This window comes from Bemisia tabaci, chromosome 4 (genome assembly GCF_918797505.1).
Source record: "Bemisia tabaci chromosome 4, PGI_BMITA_v3".
In the NCBI taxonomy this organism is placed as follows: Eukaryota; Metazoa; Arthropoda; class Insecta; order Hemiptera; family Aleyrodidae; genus Bemisia; species Bemisia tabaci.
In genome coordinates, this window is record NC_092796.1 from 15,373,407 (window position 1) to 15,392,560 (window position 19,154).

The 19,154-nt window shown below is 40.9% G+C and overlaps 1 protein-coding gene across 1 annotated transcript in view; it reads left to right on the top strand.

Annotated features, from left to right (window-relative positions):
• Positions 1-19,154, top strand: part of LOC109034408 (potassium channel subfamily K member 1) — a 128,119-nt gene that overhangs the window by 31,226 nt on the left and 77,739 nt on the right. Inside the window, exon 2 of the mRNA XM_072299420.1 lies at positions 7,583-7,868. Coding sequence (XP_072155521.1) covers positions 7,655-7,868 — 214 coding nt within the window. The 5' untranslated portion in view covers positions 7,583-7,654. The remainder of the gene's footprint in view (positions 1-7,582; positions 7,869-19,154) is intronic.

Genomic DNA, 19,154 nt, shown 5'->3' on the forward strand with positions numbered 1-19,154 from the left:
AGCAAGTCCGAGACCGAGACAATGGAAATGCCTGTCATGCCAGTGCCGTTGCCTGATACGGGTACTTTTCGTTCGTATATCCGGATGTATCCACTAAGCGGAAGGCGCGTCTTTACCCTGATTTACCCCGCTAGCTGTCTTACCTACCGCGCGACCTAGATTGCGTTATAAGTCAATGCGCTTTACTGTAGTTTCTATCGTTCGTAGCCAATGAGAATTAGGCATTACGTCAAGTGACCCAACTTTGTCACGATTTCAATACTGACCTGCGGTTTTTTTTCTGTGACGTACAGGGTGTGCCAAAAATATGGATCCTTCCTTACTGATGTCTCGAGAACGATTACAGATTATTGACATGCGGTTTGAACGAAATTCCTTAAAAAAAGGTGGGCCGCTTTCGAGGGGGGGGGGGGGGGGGGTCGTTTCCTCTCTGCCTCGCGCCCGCGGGAACAACTTTTAAATTTAAAATGGGAACTCTCTTTGCCTGATACTTCGTAGAAGTCATACCAAAAATACGTGATATCCTTCCAAAAAAACAAAAATATGATTTTTGTACAAAATTTCGGCCCAATCCAAAAAATGTCACTAATTACCAAAAACAAAAAAAAAAACCAGGCACCCAAAAAATATGATGGCAGTACCGTTTGGATTCATCATATAAAAGGAAATGATATCAAAACGGCCCAATTTTCTCTTTCATGCCCATGCAATATACCAAACACCCCAACTTTTTTCACAAAAAAAAATAAATAAATAAATAAATACCTATAAGGTATGATGACCTGAACACGTTTATTGGATCCATCGCTTTAAAGGAGTATGATATCAAATCGGCCCAACTTCTCTGAAATATGCCCATCTCGGATCAATAATTTTTTTGAGACCTTCCGACTCATCGCTGAGGAGACACTGATCATTACTTGACCCTTAGTATATGTCCTTGTTTAGATGTCAAAGAGTTCCTTATGAGAACTGTAATGAATTTTTTTTCTTTGAAGAGATAAAATCAAAAAATCGTCATAAAATTGAAAAAAAAATTCGAAGAAAAAAAAAGGAATGGGCCGGCCGGCACGTACAAAAAAAAAGGGGGAAATGTAGATACATTGGTATGCCCCAACATTTTGGCATGGGTGACCGACCCGGTCTTGCCAACATCCATGAAGTTGCTAAGAAAGAAGCATTGTAAGTAGGAGGCACATAATATTCGCAATAATACGCCAAGGTTCAGTAGTTTGTAAGGCCTTCTATCAGAAACAAACAAAGAATATGGCATTGCTTGAAAGTTGTTAAGTTGTTCACTCATGTGTGAATATCTTTCAGTCTATCTTTCAATGACGATTTCAAGAAGGACTGATCCTCCTTTTGACGATGATACTTGTTCATGTATATGTGAAAGAGAGACGATAACCCTAGTAGCCAAAATAGTGCCATCGAATAGGTATCGTCCAGATACCCTATTCTATAGGTATTTAATAGATATTTTATGGGGTATAAAATATACATATTTAGATCCATCTATTTTATAGGTATTTTACATGATTTTTTACAGGTGTATCTCAAAAGCACATTTTATACCTATTAATAAGTATCAAACCAATTTCATTTTTAAGTTTCATGGAAATGGAAATTTTCATCTCTGCATCCTCGTTTCGTGTTCGTGTGATGATAATACGTCCTCGTAGCGGTTGTACTTATCTACGTCATCAAGATGGCCGCTACATTTGTAACGGTCTCAGCTCCGCCTTGCGCATACACCGAACCCGTCTAGTCTAAAGCCCATCGCCGCCTTCTTGATGGTTAAAAGTTTTCAAGTTGTTTTATTTATATTTGTTTCAATACTTCATTACTATCAGCTCCGTTGCAGGAATTTGTTCATTGCTTGAATTATTCATCTGTTTGCCAGAGTAAGTAGCTAATTTTACTTTTTTCTCGTACCTTTTTCCATGCCAACCTCACGTTTCCTGCAGGTACCAGAGGATGTAATTCTGCTTGTTGTTTGCGAGTATATATCTGAGCGCCTCATGCGAGTAAAATATTCTCTTAGACGATGGCCCTAACTGTCTCTTTTGAATCTTGTTCGACAAGAATCAAGCATCAAAATAAATTTCTGAGACCAGCGCAACTGACCCATCATTTGCAGTGGGGCTTAATCGTTCATGTGGATCCCGATTCCAGGTTAGGTCCTTCCAATCGTACAAAACTTTTTCATAATCAGGTATTGAAATTATATGAAGTTATGTATGCATTTACTACCATGTGCCATTTCTTACTGCTGTTACAAAGTTGAGTGGAGAGTCTACATCAAATAAGTGTACGCACTCCTTTGGTGGGACAGAAGATAATCTTTCATCAATTTAGCATTGAAAGTGAAGAGCAGAATCGAGATGGTGGATCGGCTGATGCACTCTAAAGGTGCTAATCTTATTTGGAGCAGACCCTTATCACAAATAGAAACTTCCCAACTATTGCAGGCGAGTGCTCCAGTAAGTCTGTAGGAACATCCATGAACATCCTCATACCACCTGCATTTTCCTTGCGTCTTCAAAAGAATGAAGTACACTTAAAGTTTGGTTGCATCTACTTCATCTCTTGTAGGACATCTGAAAGTTGTCTGATTTTAAAATATCTAGAACCACTAGAGCTTCAACAAGAACGAACTGCTCTACGTATCAGTTACTCAACGTATCCTGGCAATCAGTGATTGAATCAGGTTAGGTATCCGTCAAAATTGGATGGTGGGTCCCTGAGTTTTAAATTGTATCGACTGGTGGACTGTGTTTCATCCAGTGGCTCAGACCGGTAAGTAGTGAAGTGGTCAATTTTTAAGTTTTTCTTGGCCCTCCCTCCAGAAGGAAGGGTCTGACTCTCACTTTGAATTCATTCTGTTATCAAAGGGTGGATGATTTATTGTAATGTATCTTAATGTCTGTCTCTATTGATGGTCATTAATTGTAGGTGGGTCAATTGGATGATCTGTCTCTTGCTTTGTATTTTTGCAGATCGACACTTCCAGGAACTATTGCCATATCAGATGTAAATTGCTGCTTAGTGCCATTCGCTCTGTGCCTTTGACATTCTCTGTCATGTGTGGAAGGAACGTCGGGTAGAGAATCGATGGCTACCTTGATATCATCAATGATCGGAGTAAATCATTAAATTATTTAAGCTTCATTTTTGTCGGTGTCAAGGGATGATGTCGCATCTTTTGAAAAATGCATTTTTCTTCTCTATAAATAAACTGAAAAATGGCGTTGTGTTAGTGCTTTTCTGAGAGTGCTGTTCTGCAACCTGATCGTTGAAATTGTGTGTCTGTTGGGTAGACATAGATGACATAGGTTAAAAGGCGGAGCGTGATTGGTCAGCTATATTTTATCACTGCTTTGTTGTGCCTATGTCGGGTGGAACTCACGACAAGCTACAGGCACCTCTTCAGTTTTCAACTGTATGTCCTGATAAAGCAGCGATAAGACATAGCCGACCAATCTTGCTCCGCCTTCTTACCTTTGTCATGTACGTCTACCCGACAAACACAAAATATCAACAATCAGGCTGCTGTTTTGATCAGCTATTAAATCATGGTGCTAATAATTTTTCTCTTACTTTAAAGAGTGCTTTAGATTTTTCTATAATGCACTCATAGTGTTTCAAGTGTTCCTCGGTACTTATACCAGTTCTAATTGTTCGGATTCATTGTTGCAAAGTGGATTTTCCTGACCCAATGGATTACAGATTCGAGCAAGTTGGTGAGTGTTTTTTGTTCATTTTCTAAACTTTAATTGAGCATGTTTGCATGGCCCAAATATCCCGTGCCTCCATGAGGACCTTTGCTTCTCTGGAAATTTAGGCCATGGTTGGTTGCTATACGCTACTGAACCTTGAATTTTCAACAGTACTTGGTGATAAGAATGCCATTTGACGAAATTGAGCCGAAAGGCATCAGTATGGGTTCTTCACATTTTAGTCACAGCTGATTGCCGGCTACCAAACTATGGCTAAATGATAAGAAATTCCATTCAGATTACTTTAAGCATTAATTCCTTTTATTAAATGGGACATTTATACTTTTTTTTTTTTTTCGTTGTCTTGACTTAGTAAACTACTTAAAAGCAGTTTTTTCTACATTAATCCAAAGAACAAATAAAGACTTGTCGATCAAATTTATTCTCTTGAGTAATCATCATTTTCCTTCTCTCTTATGTCTTGATTCTGGAATCTCTTATGTCAGGATGTTGATCTGTATTATTATTTTTATATTCCTGTTTATTTTTTGGTTTTCTTCATCTCTTTACTAGGATGTATTCTAAGCCTTTGGTATTGTATTCATTTGTTCTTTGTATTCATGAGTAAAAAATAAACAATTTTTATAAGTATTACGTATGCTATCTTTTGTACAGGCCACCTGGACCGAGTTTAACAGAAAGGAACCAAGCCACATCAGCTATTGCCAAATTTAATCGGGCAATGCAATTTTTTACGAGAGAACGTTCGTGCGGATTCCTTTAAAATTTTTAAGGCATTTGCTTCAAACTATGGAGAATTTTCACTGCAATTTCCACGGAAATCCGCAGAACCGTTTTCATGTAAAAAATTAAATTGCCCAATTAAATTTGGCAATAGCTGATGTGGCTTGGTTCCTTTCTGTTTAATGCGGTCCACCTAGAAACCTACTTTTTACACATTTAGAATGGTACCCCATCATTTGGGTTATCTACCCCATTTTATACCTATTTAATATGGTATTTAATACAACCCTATTTTATACCTATTTTATATGGTATTGGATACTATAAAAAAAGGACACTTTATAGGATTTTTTAATATGGTATTTTATACCTATTTTAAGCTATTTAATACCCTATTTGATAGGTATTTGAATAGGTATTTTTTACATATCTTGAAATGTATTATAAATCATATTTTGGCTACTAGGGAATCACCCTATATTATCTACCACTTGTATGTACGGCCGGCCGGCCCATTCCTTTTTTTTTCTTCGAATTTTTTTTTCAATTTTATGACGATTTTTTGATTTTATCTCTTCAAAGAAAAAAAATTCATTGCAGTTCTCATAAGGAACTCTTTGACATCTAAACAAGGACATATACTAAGGGTCAAGTAATGATCAGTGTCTCCTCAGCGATGAGTCGGAAGGTCTCAAAAAAATTATTGATCCGAGATGGGCATATTTCAGAGAAGTTGGGCCGATTTGATATCATACTCCTTTAAAGCGATGGATCCAATAAACGTGTTCAGGTCATCATACCTTATAGGTATTTATTCATTTATTTATTTTTTTTGTGAAAAAAGTTGGGGTGTTTGGTATATTGCATGGGCATGAAAGAGAAAATTGGGCCGTTTTGATATCATTTCCTTTTATATGATGAATCCAAACGGTACTGCCATCATATTTTTTGGGTGCCTGGTTTTTTTTTTTTGTTTTTGGTAATTAGTGACATTTTTTGGATTGGGCCGAAATTTTGTACAAAAATCATATTTTTGTTTTTTTGGATTATAAGTCACAACAGATATTGGATATACTGCCATGCCTTAAGTATACGTGAGTGTTAAACGGGAGTGAAATGTATCCTGGTGATTTTTAGCAATTTTTCAGGGGATTTTAAAAAGTTTATACTGTTCTTATTCTATGGTAATTTTGATAAATCGGTGCGAAGGCATCGTTTCTGCAGAAAATCGCATTACTCTGGTATCAATCGGCCGTTAAAAAAACTTTTAAAAAATAACTCTTAAATTTAAAAATGACCACTCTCAAAAAACCTGTTAAAATTCTCTTCTTAGGAGACCCGTCTTGGCTAATTTTTAAGCAAAATTTACAAGCAGTAAAATTTAGGTAAAGAAAAATGTGATTACTTATATAGAGACTCTTAAAATATCAACGTAGTTTTTCAAAGCTAAAAATGTTTGCAAAATATGTTATAAATCTACACTGATATTTAGAGGGTTTTTTTTTTAACCCTATTTTTCTCTTAAATTTTATTTAAAAAAATAGCCGAAAACTAATTTTAAGAGTTTTTGAAGAATGTTTCAAAAGCAGGTCATTGCTAGTAGGGTAGTTGTTATTTAGATCACTAAAATACCGTTATATCATTTTTCAACAGCATAATTCTCATTATTACAAACATAAACAAATCAGGAAAAACGCGTTGAGTGAAAATGTATACGAAACAAAATCCGATGAGTGAATTATTAAATATAATCAGTAAACTAATTTGCAAAGAATCAAATTCATTTATAATTCCATTATTATGATGTCAACTGGCAACGCGATATTGGGTGACGTAGGCTAAACTCCCTCCTGACGTAATATTGTCTCACCGCTGTCTTCACATTTAACGAGCGAGAGTGCTGTTTTAGTAATGTCCCAAACGACGTTCCATAGCTGTAACAAGATTTATTTTACCTCCGAGACAAGCTTGGATTTCCAATCTTACCTCTATGAGGCAAGGTAGGCGATAGAACGCCGTATTACCTGCCGTCCTCGCGGAAGAAGTTTCTTAGCGTCGCAATGCCTTTAATGTAGGCATACGGAACATCGGAGTGCTGAAGAACCTTCCTAGATCAGCTACTTTCTTGGCTGCTTGCACTGGCTGAAGTATTCAACTTGGATCCCACTTGTAACCACTGCCCAGGCGAAACGAGAACCAGCCCCATTGACGGGGCGGCCGCGCGCGGACCGTTGCCAAAAAGCTCCATTCGAGCCCTTGGCCTAAGAATATCGGTAAGATGGGTTAGACGCCTATGGATCATGTGCCTATTACGTCAAAAAGCGAAAGGTCGCAGTTTTTGCCCTTTAATTTGCCCTTAAAGGGACCGCAACGGCAGATCCGCGGCGAGCGCGCCCTGGTGGCGGAAATAGCAAACGCGGTCGAATTGTGCTCGCCGCGCACAATATTGTGTTAATCTTATGACAATATTAGAAACAGAAGCCTAAAATGTTTATTTTCTTAATCTTGTGACAATGTTAAAGTGCGAATATTACCACAATGTTGTAAAAATAATGTTAGCATAATATCAATTCAGCAGTTTTAGATATCCAATATTGTGTCAATATTATGACAATATTACGAACAGAAGCCTGTTATGTTTGTTGTTCTAACGTTAATTGAATGTTAACATAATAACAATACCGCAGTATCACAGAGATAACATCGTCTCGATATTATTTTAGCAATTTTGTTTTCCTAATATTGTGTCAATATTGTGTCAATATTATAAGCAGAAGCCTATGTTCAGTATTTTTTTTAATAATGCGCCAATGTTAAAACTAACATATTACTGCAATATTGAAAACATAACTCTACGACAGTATTAGTTTACCAATATTGTATAACCAATATTGTGACAACATTGTGACAATCTTGGAATCACCGAGCACCACCTGACGTTGGATTTCTAATGTTGCTAATATTGGTGCAATATTAAAATACTAAGGTTATATATCCAGTATTGATGGTATATTGTACCAAGATTCTCAGGCCAACCTTACTGTTGAAATATGCTCACAATCTCGCTAAGGTTGCCACAATATTATTCCGATCTGCCCAAGGTCAAATTTCCGATTGGGTGGGCTCGGCTTCGCGGGAAGTGCGCGGGTTCGGGTTGCTAGTGTGAGCGGATTCCGGATCCCTGCCGAAAAATGCAGGACACCCTGGAGCGGGCTCATCCCCGACTCTTCTGCGGCATGAGCCGGAGCTCCTTCCTCTGCCTCCTCTACTTCCTCTTCTACGCCCTCTACTTGATCCTCGGAGGCCTCGCCTTCGCTGCCATCGAGGGACCCGGCGAACAGGCCCTCAAGCAGGAGGTCGCCTTGGCTCGACAAGCCTTTCTGGCACAGTATCCCACTGTCTCAGGTAAGAATTTTTACTTGTTTATTCGTTTCTTATCTTCACTGAAAAAAAATTCTCGGCGTTTTTACCAAGGTCCGTTGGTACCTTTACTATCTCACTTTTTTATCAATTATTGGTAATTTTACCAAGACGGACTGGTATGCTTACCTAAAAACCGGTATTTTTACTGTTTTTTTTCAGGTAAGAATACCACTTTTATTGGTAATCAGTTCTCGGTAACTTTGCCATTTTATCTCGGTAATTCTACCACAGTCGATAAAAAATATTGGCGTTTTTACCAAGGTCCAGTAAAATTACCGAGAAAGTTCAATAATTTTACCGAGATTTCTCGGTAAAATTACCAGTTCCATAAACGGTAATTTTACCGAGAAAAAACTGGGATCAAATAGAACCCTGAATTCTTGGTAATTTTACCCTTTTCTTATTCTTAGTATATACACCGAGATTTTTTTTTCGGTGTTTATTAGTGCTGCCATTTCCCGGAATTAATTCGTAACTTTCCTTTCCCCGGAATTTTCAGCTATCTTCGGAATTTACTCGAAATTTGCGGGTTGTCGCCAGTTTGACCATTCATTTGTCCAAATTTAGGGATTTTTTTTTTTTTATCAAATTTGACGATCTTCGGAACTAAATCCGAGCGTATTTCGTAATTTTTCCGCGTAATTTTTCTTGGAACTTAGAAAATCGGAGTTATTTCGGAATATTTTGATAAAATAAAATGGCAGCACTGATTTTTTGAAATTTTCACAGATAATCCAACACTGTGTAAAACGGAGAAAAACGTAGTGGAATGCCAGCAGAAATCGCTCATTAGTTTTCCTTCATGGCAAAACGGGCTTTGGGACCTTAGAACCCAAAAACTTAAAAGCTGTCGTCTCATGGACGAATAACCCTAACTCCATTCCCAAAGTTGCGAAAATGATACTAATAACTCAATTTTTTACATGAATACTGTTGTGCAATTTCTGTCCATAATATTGCTGCTTTTTGCCTGTAATCAGGTGGAAAATCAATGTTATTAGTCATAAACGCACTGTAATTTCCAAGTTGAAGTACAATCCACAATTCTACCGTGCTAAGGAAGAACGCCGTATAAGCATTCGAGAGTTGCCAAATTTTCCTTGATAAAACATGTATTTTTGGTGACATTCATGCATATTTGTTTGATTATTTGTCCTTGAAATTTTCAGATATTTTGGATTAAATTGCGTACAAAATTGTTTGAAAATTTTGAAAAATAATATTCGCAATTTTCCCAGTAAATTCGGTTTTTAGCGGAGGAAGCTTGGCAACGTCTGGAGGCTCATACTGCGTTCTTCCTTATCACGGCAGAATTGACGATTTACACGATTTCTTATTTCGGCTGGGGAACGACGAATTGATGGAACTATTTTCGGCTTCCCCCGACGAAGAACCGTATAACTCCAATTCGAGGTTTCAAATTTGACCAGAAGACCTCATTTTTACGAGAACATGATGATGATGGTGCAATTTCCGCCCAAAATATTGTTAGCTTTTATGCGTGGGTAATCAGAGGAAAAGTTGGCAACATTTTCAGTGATGAATGTCGAATAGTTTCCTCGTAAAGAATGGAACTTTGTAAACGGAACCTTTGGAACAGTTCTAGTGCATAGGAGTTACGTTCTTCCGTCTGAAAAGTGATGAATTATAGAGTCCCTTTACACCCAGAGTTAAGACAACTCACTTTTGGTTGGGCCAGGGTTGGGCTGAAAGTGGCCTAAAAAAAAATCCAATTCTGATTGGTTCTCGCTCATGGAGGCCGAAACGAGTGCACCAAGATGGCGGTACCTCGAATGTCAACAAAAATAATGAAAATATTACCTAATTGTGGTTTATCAAGAGTAAATTGTTATTGCCATCGGTCCAAAATGAAAATAGATTAAGAAATTATTCACAAACCAATCTCATTTTCTTTTTAATTGATCAATTTGTTGATGTTGTTGTTTTTGTGTGACAGACATCGCAGGATTCCTGATTCTTATCCCTCAATATCGTTCGTTTGGGTGCACTCGTTTCGGCCTCCATGGCCAGCCAAGGCCGGCTGCCAGTCAGCTGATAATCGAGTTGTCTTAACTCTGGGTATAAAGGGACTCTAATGAATTAGTACGAGAGTGAACTGAACCGCACGGGGTGCATATTATTTTGAATGTAAGAGGAAGTATTCTCCACCAAAAACTAAAATGCCGATTTTTCTGTCTGATTTTACCAAAATCCCTAAGAAATTGGTCTTTGCCCACGCATAAAGGTTCCTCCTCCCCATGGAGATCAAATGGATTGCATATTGCAAAAAGGAACCACTAACATTGCAATGTTGCTAAGATTGTGCAACTTCTTTTGTCTTGGAGGAAAAACCCGATTATCCATTAATAGTTTCTATTTTACTCGCTAAAAACTGTAAATTTAAAACAAAAATTACCATCTAAATTTCATAGTTTTTCACGGTTTCCGCAATTTTATTGCAAAAGATGAAGTTGCACATTCTTAGCATCATTGCAATGCTAGTGGTTCCTTTTTGCAAAATGCAATCCCAATGTTACTATGCGTTTTCGTGTAAAAATTAAATTGCCCCATTAAATTTGGCAATAGCTAAGGTGACTTGGTTCCTTTCTGCTTAACGCGGTCCAAATTTATATCACTGAAACGAAAAATTGGCCCATGGAAATTGCCCGGCGACGGTGGTCACCCGGGCAGGATGTGCTTGAGCAAGATGACACCTTATGCTGCGCATCCTGTCTGGATGAAAACCATTGCCGGGCGTTTTCCGTGGGAGCGTGACAGATCGAACAAATCCTAAAAACATGACGACATGTTATTCGGCGGAAAGTAGCATCGTTGCCGGGCCTCTCTGAAAAGTCACTAACTTAACGCCGTTAAGTTCCGGTGTTAGCAATTTTTGGGGGAGACTTGGTCGCGATGCTCCAGACACTGTCTGCTGGATTTCCTGTGGCCATGTTGAGAGCACGGGATTTTGCGATTTCAGGATTTTTCCGGAGGACCAAATCGTGGGAACCGACGCTCCTTCAGCCTCACCAGGGCCTAGAGGAGCTCGGTGGAAAAACTCTGAAGTCAGTTCGAATCTGCGCGCGGTGGTACGTACCCGAAGCGGTTATTACCTTACATCGTTCCGACTTGGTGCCGTTCCCGTTCCCCCTCGTAAATTCGGCCTCGCCGTCGTGAGTTGAGTGGAGTAGATCGTTTTCCGTGTGTTTCGAGTGTTCTGGGGTTCTCTTTCCTAAATTTTCGAAGTGGAGGAACTTTAAGTTGTTGTTGAGAGTTCGAGGTGTTGTTGTTTTTCGTAGAACTTATAGTAGAAATTAATTGTTATAAAATATTCTTAGTGATTAAGATTCGCGTCCTCGTTGTTTGGATTTTAAAGAAAACTGTGTTGATATTAAACTCGAGTGGCCCCCTTTGAACTTGTGTACTGTGTTTGTGTATCCCAGTCTCCCCTCGCTCTGCGACCCCCTGCGACTGACCACCCAGTTGGCGGCCGGAGCAGCTCTCTGCTAAAGGGCGTTTTTCCTCAGGCCAGGTTTGCAAATTTGCCTAATCAATTTTAGCCAGAACATCGTAGTGCAATTTAATACTTTTGATCGTTACTTTCACTTTAGCTCTACCAAGCATCTAGTACAGAGGACTTGAGGCCTCCTATCACCTACCTCAAGTGGTGGAACGTTCGCCCCCCCCCCCCCCATGTTTTTCTCTCCTAAGAGAATTTATTGGTATATAGCTGCATATTAAGGTGTCTCCTCAGGCCCCCAAATCAGTAGCGTTTCAAGTGGTGGCCGGCCCCGGGTAGCCAAAAAACTAAACTCCCGGAGAGTGGTTTTCAGCCGACCCTGTTTACCTCTCCCATTGCCAAGCGAGTTGTTTCAAATTTCAAATTTCAGATTGAATCTCTAAATCTCTGAGTTCCGAACCGGCCTGTCATTTTTTTTGTTTTTTGTTTTTTCTTTCGTAGCCAAGCGATCCCCTGCTCTCAAATCAACTTTTCGGTCGTTTTTAAAGTTATATTCATTATCTTGTTTTTTTTTTTTCTTTTCCCCGCCCCCTTTTTCGGCCCCTATCTCCATAGTATTAATAATTTTTGTTGAATCTTTCTTCATCCTTTATTAATTCACCCCGATTGTAAATCGCCGTTTTTAATTTACCCTCGTGTGCTCTTGATAAGTGGTTGCTTCATTGATTGCTTCAATTTATTATTTATTGCTTATTATTTATTGCAAATTATTAATTATTGCATTGCTTGAATTATTACTATGTGTTGCCCTACCTCACTCAAACGAGTCAACCCCGCCCCGCGAATTTTGGCAAACCCCCCCGCTAACTCCAACTGGCGTGCCCCGACGCCAGCAGTACCAAACGGCTCGGCTAGTGTGGTCATTGATGTCGTAGCTGTTTTGCGAGCGCTAGGACTTTTGGATAATTAAAAATTTTTTAATTTTTTTTGATAGAACAAGTCATCCCATTATCTATATGAAAATATCAAATTGTGGTGGGTCAAGTCAAAGGTTTTATTCTATTCTTATTAGTTTGTTTGTCCCTTACTGGAGTGTGTATTTAATTGTGTTTAAATTTCAAGCTTGTTTTCTCGGATCCTTCCGTGCTCTTATCGCAGCGCGGTATTCAATTTAATCTTTGAGGTAACGGTGTAGGTCCTCGATTTTTCGTGGAACGGTGGCTATTCAGCAAAAGGTTAATTATTAAGCCCTCTCCATCAAACAACGCCAAGGAGGGCGCGCTGGTGTTAATTATTTATGTAATTTCATTTTTTTGTTACCTACCAAACAACAAAAAATCAAAATTTTATGTCTTTTTTTCTTTCTTGTTTAAATTTATAAATTTGTTCGTTGAAGGATAAGTTGATGCATACTGTCACATTATTTGTGGGTACAAATTCTTACCGGGTGGATTACGCGGAACTTTTGCCACTATTGCGAGATGAAAAGTTGGTGACCATCGACACCCATGTCAAGTGTGCAACCGTTAACGATTTATTAAGGGTAGTGCCAAAAAAAAACGCTTAGGGAATTTTTGGAAAAACGGTTAAACTTTAAGGTAACTGCGCCAGAGAGCAGTAAAGTAGTTGTATTTACCACATACCAACAATCAGTGGAGGTATATGAAACCAGTATCTCGCGGAAATATCCGAACCTCCCTGCCGTAGAGTACGACGAGGACGGATTTCCGCTAAATATCAGCCGTTTCACACAAAAGCGAGTTGAGTTCGAATTAGCCAAACAAGGGTTTGTATATGTATAATTATAGCAGGTTGGACTATGCGAGGTCAGCTTTAAGGCAGGTTATTTCCAAAGGAGGTAAAACCCCGTCCCCCCTCCACCAGGACCGCGCACGCGATCAACTCACGGTCAGGGGGAAAGTTTTCAGGAGAATACACCGTCCCTCGAGTGGTCCTCCACCAAAGAGGACAACCCTGTCGGACATAAGGCGACCGCGAAGCTAGGGCGGGTGAGTTTAGAATCATCCTTAGGTGGGCGGACCCTAGGCGATTCGGGGATCGGCAGTACAACAAGGTTCTCTCCTGAGTGGCTAAGCTACAACCAGCTCACCAGCGGGCAAACCGGGAACTCTAGCAGGGTGTCAACACCCGTAATCCCTAAGGCTGATAGTAAGGGTCCACCAGGGGCAGTATATCAGGTTAGGGTTGAAATCAACGACGTTCGTGCGGATATTCCTGAGGAACCTCCTCACGAGTTAATACCGGATATTAACATAGATATGGCGCAGGCACGTCAGCCTATTAATCCCACAAACGTAGGCATCCCTAGATCGAGGGGCGATCCGACTGATGTGGAGGTATTGGTGAGTGAGCTAAATCGCCAAAAAAGAGTGAACGGATGGGATGATCAAACCACTCGCCAATATTTTTACATGAGCCTGATCGGCCCGGCCCAAAATTGGTGGGAGGAAAATGAAGTAGCGCTAAACGAGCAAACGTGGGAGCAAATAAAAAGTAGTTTTAAGGATCGTTTTCAGCCGAGCCCGGGTACGACTGCGTGGACCCGTTTCCAAAAACGAAGTCCCAGGCGAGGACGCATTATCCTACTTTGAGGAAAAAAATCGCCTAAAAAAACTCACTACAATTCCCATAGAAGAATTGGATGCTGTCCAATTTTTCTTGGAAGGCTTACAAACCGAACTGCGGGATAAAGTTCAATTAAGGGGTGGAAATACCGACTTACAAATTTTACGCAAGAACATCAAGGAAATTGAGACGCAAATGCGAAGGAGAGGACGTGCTGGCACAGCCATGGGTTGTGACCCGCAGCGCTATGACAAAATGGAAGCGATGATGCTTAACATCCAGCAAGATATTGAGGGTCTAAGAAAGGTAATACATGAATCTCCAAAAACGGGAGTTGAGCAACTCCTTGTCGCTACACTAACTAAACTTGCCACTTCTCAAAACCCTTCCGGGACAGTCGAACCGACATGTTATCGTTGCAGGGGACCTGGCCACTACGCCAGTGCGTGTACAGTTCCTGATCATGCCCTACCAAAAGGGAATTCAAAGGAATGTTACCGTTGCGGAGACCATGGTCATTATGCCCGCGAATGTGTTAATTTAGGGCCTACAGCCTCCTCACGAAATTTCAGACCTACCAGTAGGGGTCCTTCACGTGATAGGTCTGCTGAGCGCCCAAGATCGGCACCATTAACGTGTCAGTATTGCTCTGGTCTGTCTCATACAGCTTTAGCATGCGATAAATTAAAAAGGGATATGATGGCAGCCGAGAAAAAAAACTAATAGGGCCTCGAACTGCCGACCCAGCAGTTCAGAAAGCGGAGGCAAAACCGGGGGAAAAACAGAAAACAGTGGTTAAACTATGCGAGGATGTGACAATTTCACCCGGGGAAGAGAGTTTCACATTAGCGGAAGCAGGGACCCGAGCGGAGCTGCGTAACAACGCTTTTGAACCATACGCCATGCGAAATGTGGAAGTAATACCTCTTCCAAGGGTGAACTTTGTAACGTCCAACAAATTTACGGTGTCCATATGTAACAATTCCATACGTCCGGTGAAACTAACGGCAAATGCGCCCATAGGTAGGTTAATTTCAGCCTGCTCGGTGCCCAAGGGGACAACACTGGAAACTCAATGTGTGAGACCTCAGTGTGTCAATGCTGACTCAGCCGAGGCGACGGCCGGCAAACCGCGAGTGATATTGTCGGGTGATCACTTGCTGAGCTGTGCAAGGTCGTACCTAGTGGAACTACTCACGCCGATCGCTGACCTGGAGGTGCATTGCACTGAAGATGCGACAATGAGTGACGCATTAGAGTTCATTGAGAGGAAAAATGTGCCACGTAATGAAAATGCGGTCGCGTTAGTGGTCGCTGGCGGGCACGATTTTGAGCAACAGTACAGCAAATTTGCTCACCCAACAATATGTAACAACTTGCCACTAGGACGGATCAGAAATCTGACACGTCAAATGCACATGGTATACTCACCGTTGTTACCACGATATGATATTGTGGGAGTAAATGACAAGATAAACTTGCTTAATGCTCTCATTTGTGGCCAATTGACGCCAGGGAAGGCGCTGTCACGGTTGAACATTGATCAACACGCGTTCTCACGAAATAAATTTAAATCAAATGGGGTGGAACTAAACGAAGACGGTGCCAAACTATTGGCTGACCTAATTTTTAAACATATAAGAGCCGTCATAGAAGGACAACCGGACTTAGGAATAGTTCATGCCATTTCAGGGGGCGCAGAAAGGCGGCTCACGTTGCTTCGGCCTCTTAGAGCCCGTGGAATCATAAATTTCAAGGAAGTGGACATTCTTTTTGACACGGGCAGTGGAGTTAACCTCATACGCCCGGACATGGTACCGTCTGACGTCATCAGAGCGGTCACCAATTTTGAGCTCCTCACCGCTTCTAGTCACACCATGGAGCCCATGGGAGAGGCAGTGTTAGAATTTGAATTAGGAGGGGTGAAATTATCGCAGTGCGCATTTGTGGCAAAACAGCTACCTTTGCCCGTGCTGCTCGGCATTCCTTTTATGCATTATTATAATGTATTAATATGTTTCAACACTAACACTGTGACCTTGCGGCAAAATGTTCCGCACCCGATAGTACTCACGTTTACCCAAGATTGCGGAGATGAACCTGAGGAGCCGCGTTCCCACAGCCTCGGTCCACATACTCCGAACGACACATCTCCGGTGGTAAACCTTTGCAAAATTTTTGATGAGGAAGGTCAGCAAACGCTAAGAGTGAAATCGCCTGTAACTTTCAAGGCACATGAGGTAAAAGCTGTGCCGGTGTATTTCATTGGGGAATTAGGGAGGGACGTCGTGACCGCAACCCCAACTAACTCTCACATCGAAAAGGGGTTTAATTTACTAACAAACAGTTTCAACAAAAACAAGCTGGAAGCAGTACTAGTCAGAAACCAAAATCCGTATGAAACCACCCTATTCCAGGATGCGTGTATGGCCACCCTCACGGATGGTCCCCCTCCCCAATTTCACACCGTGGATTTCCCCTACATGGAAGATCTGAATCTGATTCAAATAAGTAAAAATTTAACTCCAGAGCAGACCAAAAAAGTTCATCAACTTTTGGCTGAATACCATGATGTCTTCCTCTGGCCTCATCAGACCTTAGAAGGTGGAAAGGTTAATTACCCGCCGGTCAAAATACAATTAGAGAGAGATGAGTTAACGTACAAACCTCCCTATAGGCTCAGCCAAAAAGAGATTGATTGGTTAGAAAAGGAGGTTGAGGAGCTAAAAAAACGCAACATTTTAGAAGATTCAGATTCTCCATACGGGTCCCCCGCGCTACTTGTCCCAAAAGGAGACACGTTCCGCCTAGTGCAAGATTACCGCGCTTTAAACAAACTCGTCAAAAGGGTACATTACCCCCTCCCCCAGTTGGAGGCGGCACTCTTAGGGGTAACTTCATCGCCATGGATCACTAAGCTAGATTGCACGGCGGGATATTGGCAGATGGCGCTTCATGAGGACAGTAAACAGTACACCGCCTGGTCATCTCCATTATCCCACCTGTGCTATAAGGTACTGCCACAAGGGTACACAAATGCTCCCGCGGAGTTCCAAAATATGGTAAATAAAATGCTAGCGGGATTGCTTTACTCGCGAGTCATACCTTATATCGACGACTTTTATGTGCTAGGCCGAACATTCGAAGATATGCTCCAAAATCTGCGCCTAGTACTCGATAGGTGCCAAAAATTTAATCTAAAACTTAATTATAAAAAGACTCAGGTAGCGTGCGAAGAAATAACTTTGTTTGGGTATAAATTAACAAAAGAAGGGTTGAAGGTAGACGAAGCAAAAATTCAGGGGATTGTGGATTATGAGCGCCCAACCTCGGTAGCGGCGGTGCGTCGATGGTTGGGACTGTGTCAATATTACAGACGGTTCATTAAGGACGCCAGCCTTATCAGCAAGCCACTCTATGACTTACTGAAACAGGACGCTGGGCCTTTTCAGTGGACGCCAGAGGCGGAAGAAGCATTTCAGCAGTTGAAAGTCATTCTGACAAGCCCGCCTGTTTTGTGTTGCTATGATCCTTCATTAGATGTCATGCTGGAAGTTGACTCTTGCCTTTACGGGGCAGGCGCAGTACTGTCACATATTTTTCCTGATAAAACTGTAAAGCCTGTTTGTTATTTCTCCACGGTTTTCAATGAAACTCAAATGCGATACGGTATATGCGAGCAGGAACTACTGGGTATCGTACTCAGTTGCAAACGATTCAGACCATTTTTGTTCGGGAAAACGGTAAAGGTTATTACGGTTCACGCTTCTATTCGTCAGTATTCAACTTTGCAAAATGATAGTAACAGGTTAAATAAATAGGTTAGCATTAAAACTCACTGATTTTGACCTCGATATCACGTATAAGAAAGGGAAATTAAACGTTATCGCTGACGCGCTTTCAAGGTTTTATGGAATAAAGAGAAACGATAACTTCGAAGACATGAATACTTTATTCTTGTACTTGTATCAGATACACGAGAGCGAGACAACGAAGAACAGGCTAGATACTTGAAGGAGTCGAACGACGTAAGGGGGAGAGAAAAAAGAGGGAGACTCTGATAGTGAGTGAAGTGAATGGCCGACAGGTGGCACTCTAATATATGTGTGACACCCCCCTTCGATTCAAAGTGTTTTTAAATTCTAAGGAAAAACTTTGGATCGCCCAACAAGATACAAGCATTGGCAATCCTAGAATACAAGTGGATGCAGTAGAAATTTAGAAACTTTGTTCTCCATATATTTTTGAAAAAAAAATTAATACTGTTAGTAGTACACAAAATTTAGTTACAGGTTCTTGTGAGTAAATTTCTTTAAATGAATTTCTGTAATTAATTTTGATGGAGAAAGAAAAAAAAATAAAGTTACATTTTCATTCTCTTAAATAATTGAGTAAAAGTTACATTTTCATTCTCTTAAATAACTGAGTAAAAGTTACATTTTCATGAAAGAAAAATAAAATTAAACACAATTTTGCAGGATTTTGTTTCGGTGTTTTACAAATAGTTCTTTGGGCAATGCTTTTGTGAAAATATCAGCAACATTTTCTGAGCTAGGAATGTGTTGAATTTCAAAAACCTTTTTGTTATACAAATCTTTAATGAAATGTGCCCTTATATCGATATGCTTAGCCCTTTTTGAATTTTCAAAGTTGCAGATTGCTGACTCAGTAGATTCATTATCTATTAAAAGGAGTCCAGTATTTTTAGGAGAAGTATTCATATCTGTTAAAATTCCTTTGATGTTGACAAGTTCTTGTACAGCAATAGAAGCTGCATACAGCTCGGATTCCATTGAGGAAATTGTGCGCGCAGGCACGTAATTTCAAGCGCGCAGGACGGAGAGCAGCACCGGGTTGTAAGGCCGGCGATGGAAGCTCATCCGAGCGCTTGAGTGGACTGGATCAGGCGGTGGGCGCCTGATGGGCAGGCAATCCGCGACAGTGGGCGCGGCGTCTTCAGTTTGTGCGCTTGAAGCGCGGTGAAGACCCCCAAGGGATACCCCCAGGGCTTGCCTAAGCGAATCGCTCGGACGGATATCGCGATGAGGCGATTGCGGGTTGCTCCGTGCAGCGCTGTAAGCGGCCAGGCACGGGAGCCACTGTGCAGTCAACAGCGTTGAGGGCTGGACTGAGAAGTCAACAGCGTTGGAAGCTGGACTGAGAAGTCGACAGCGTTGGGAGCTGGACTGAAAGTCGACAGCGTTGGAAGCTGGACTGAGAAG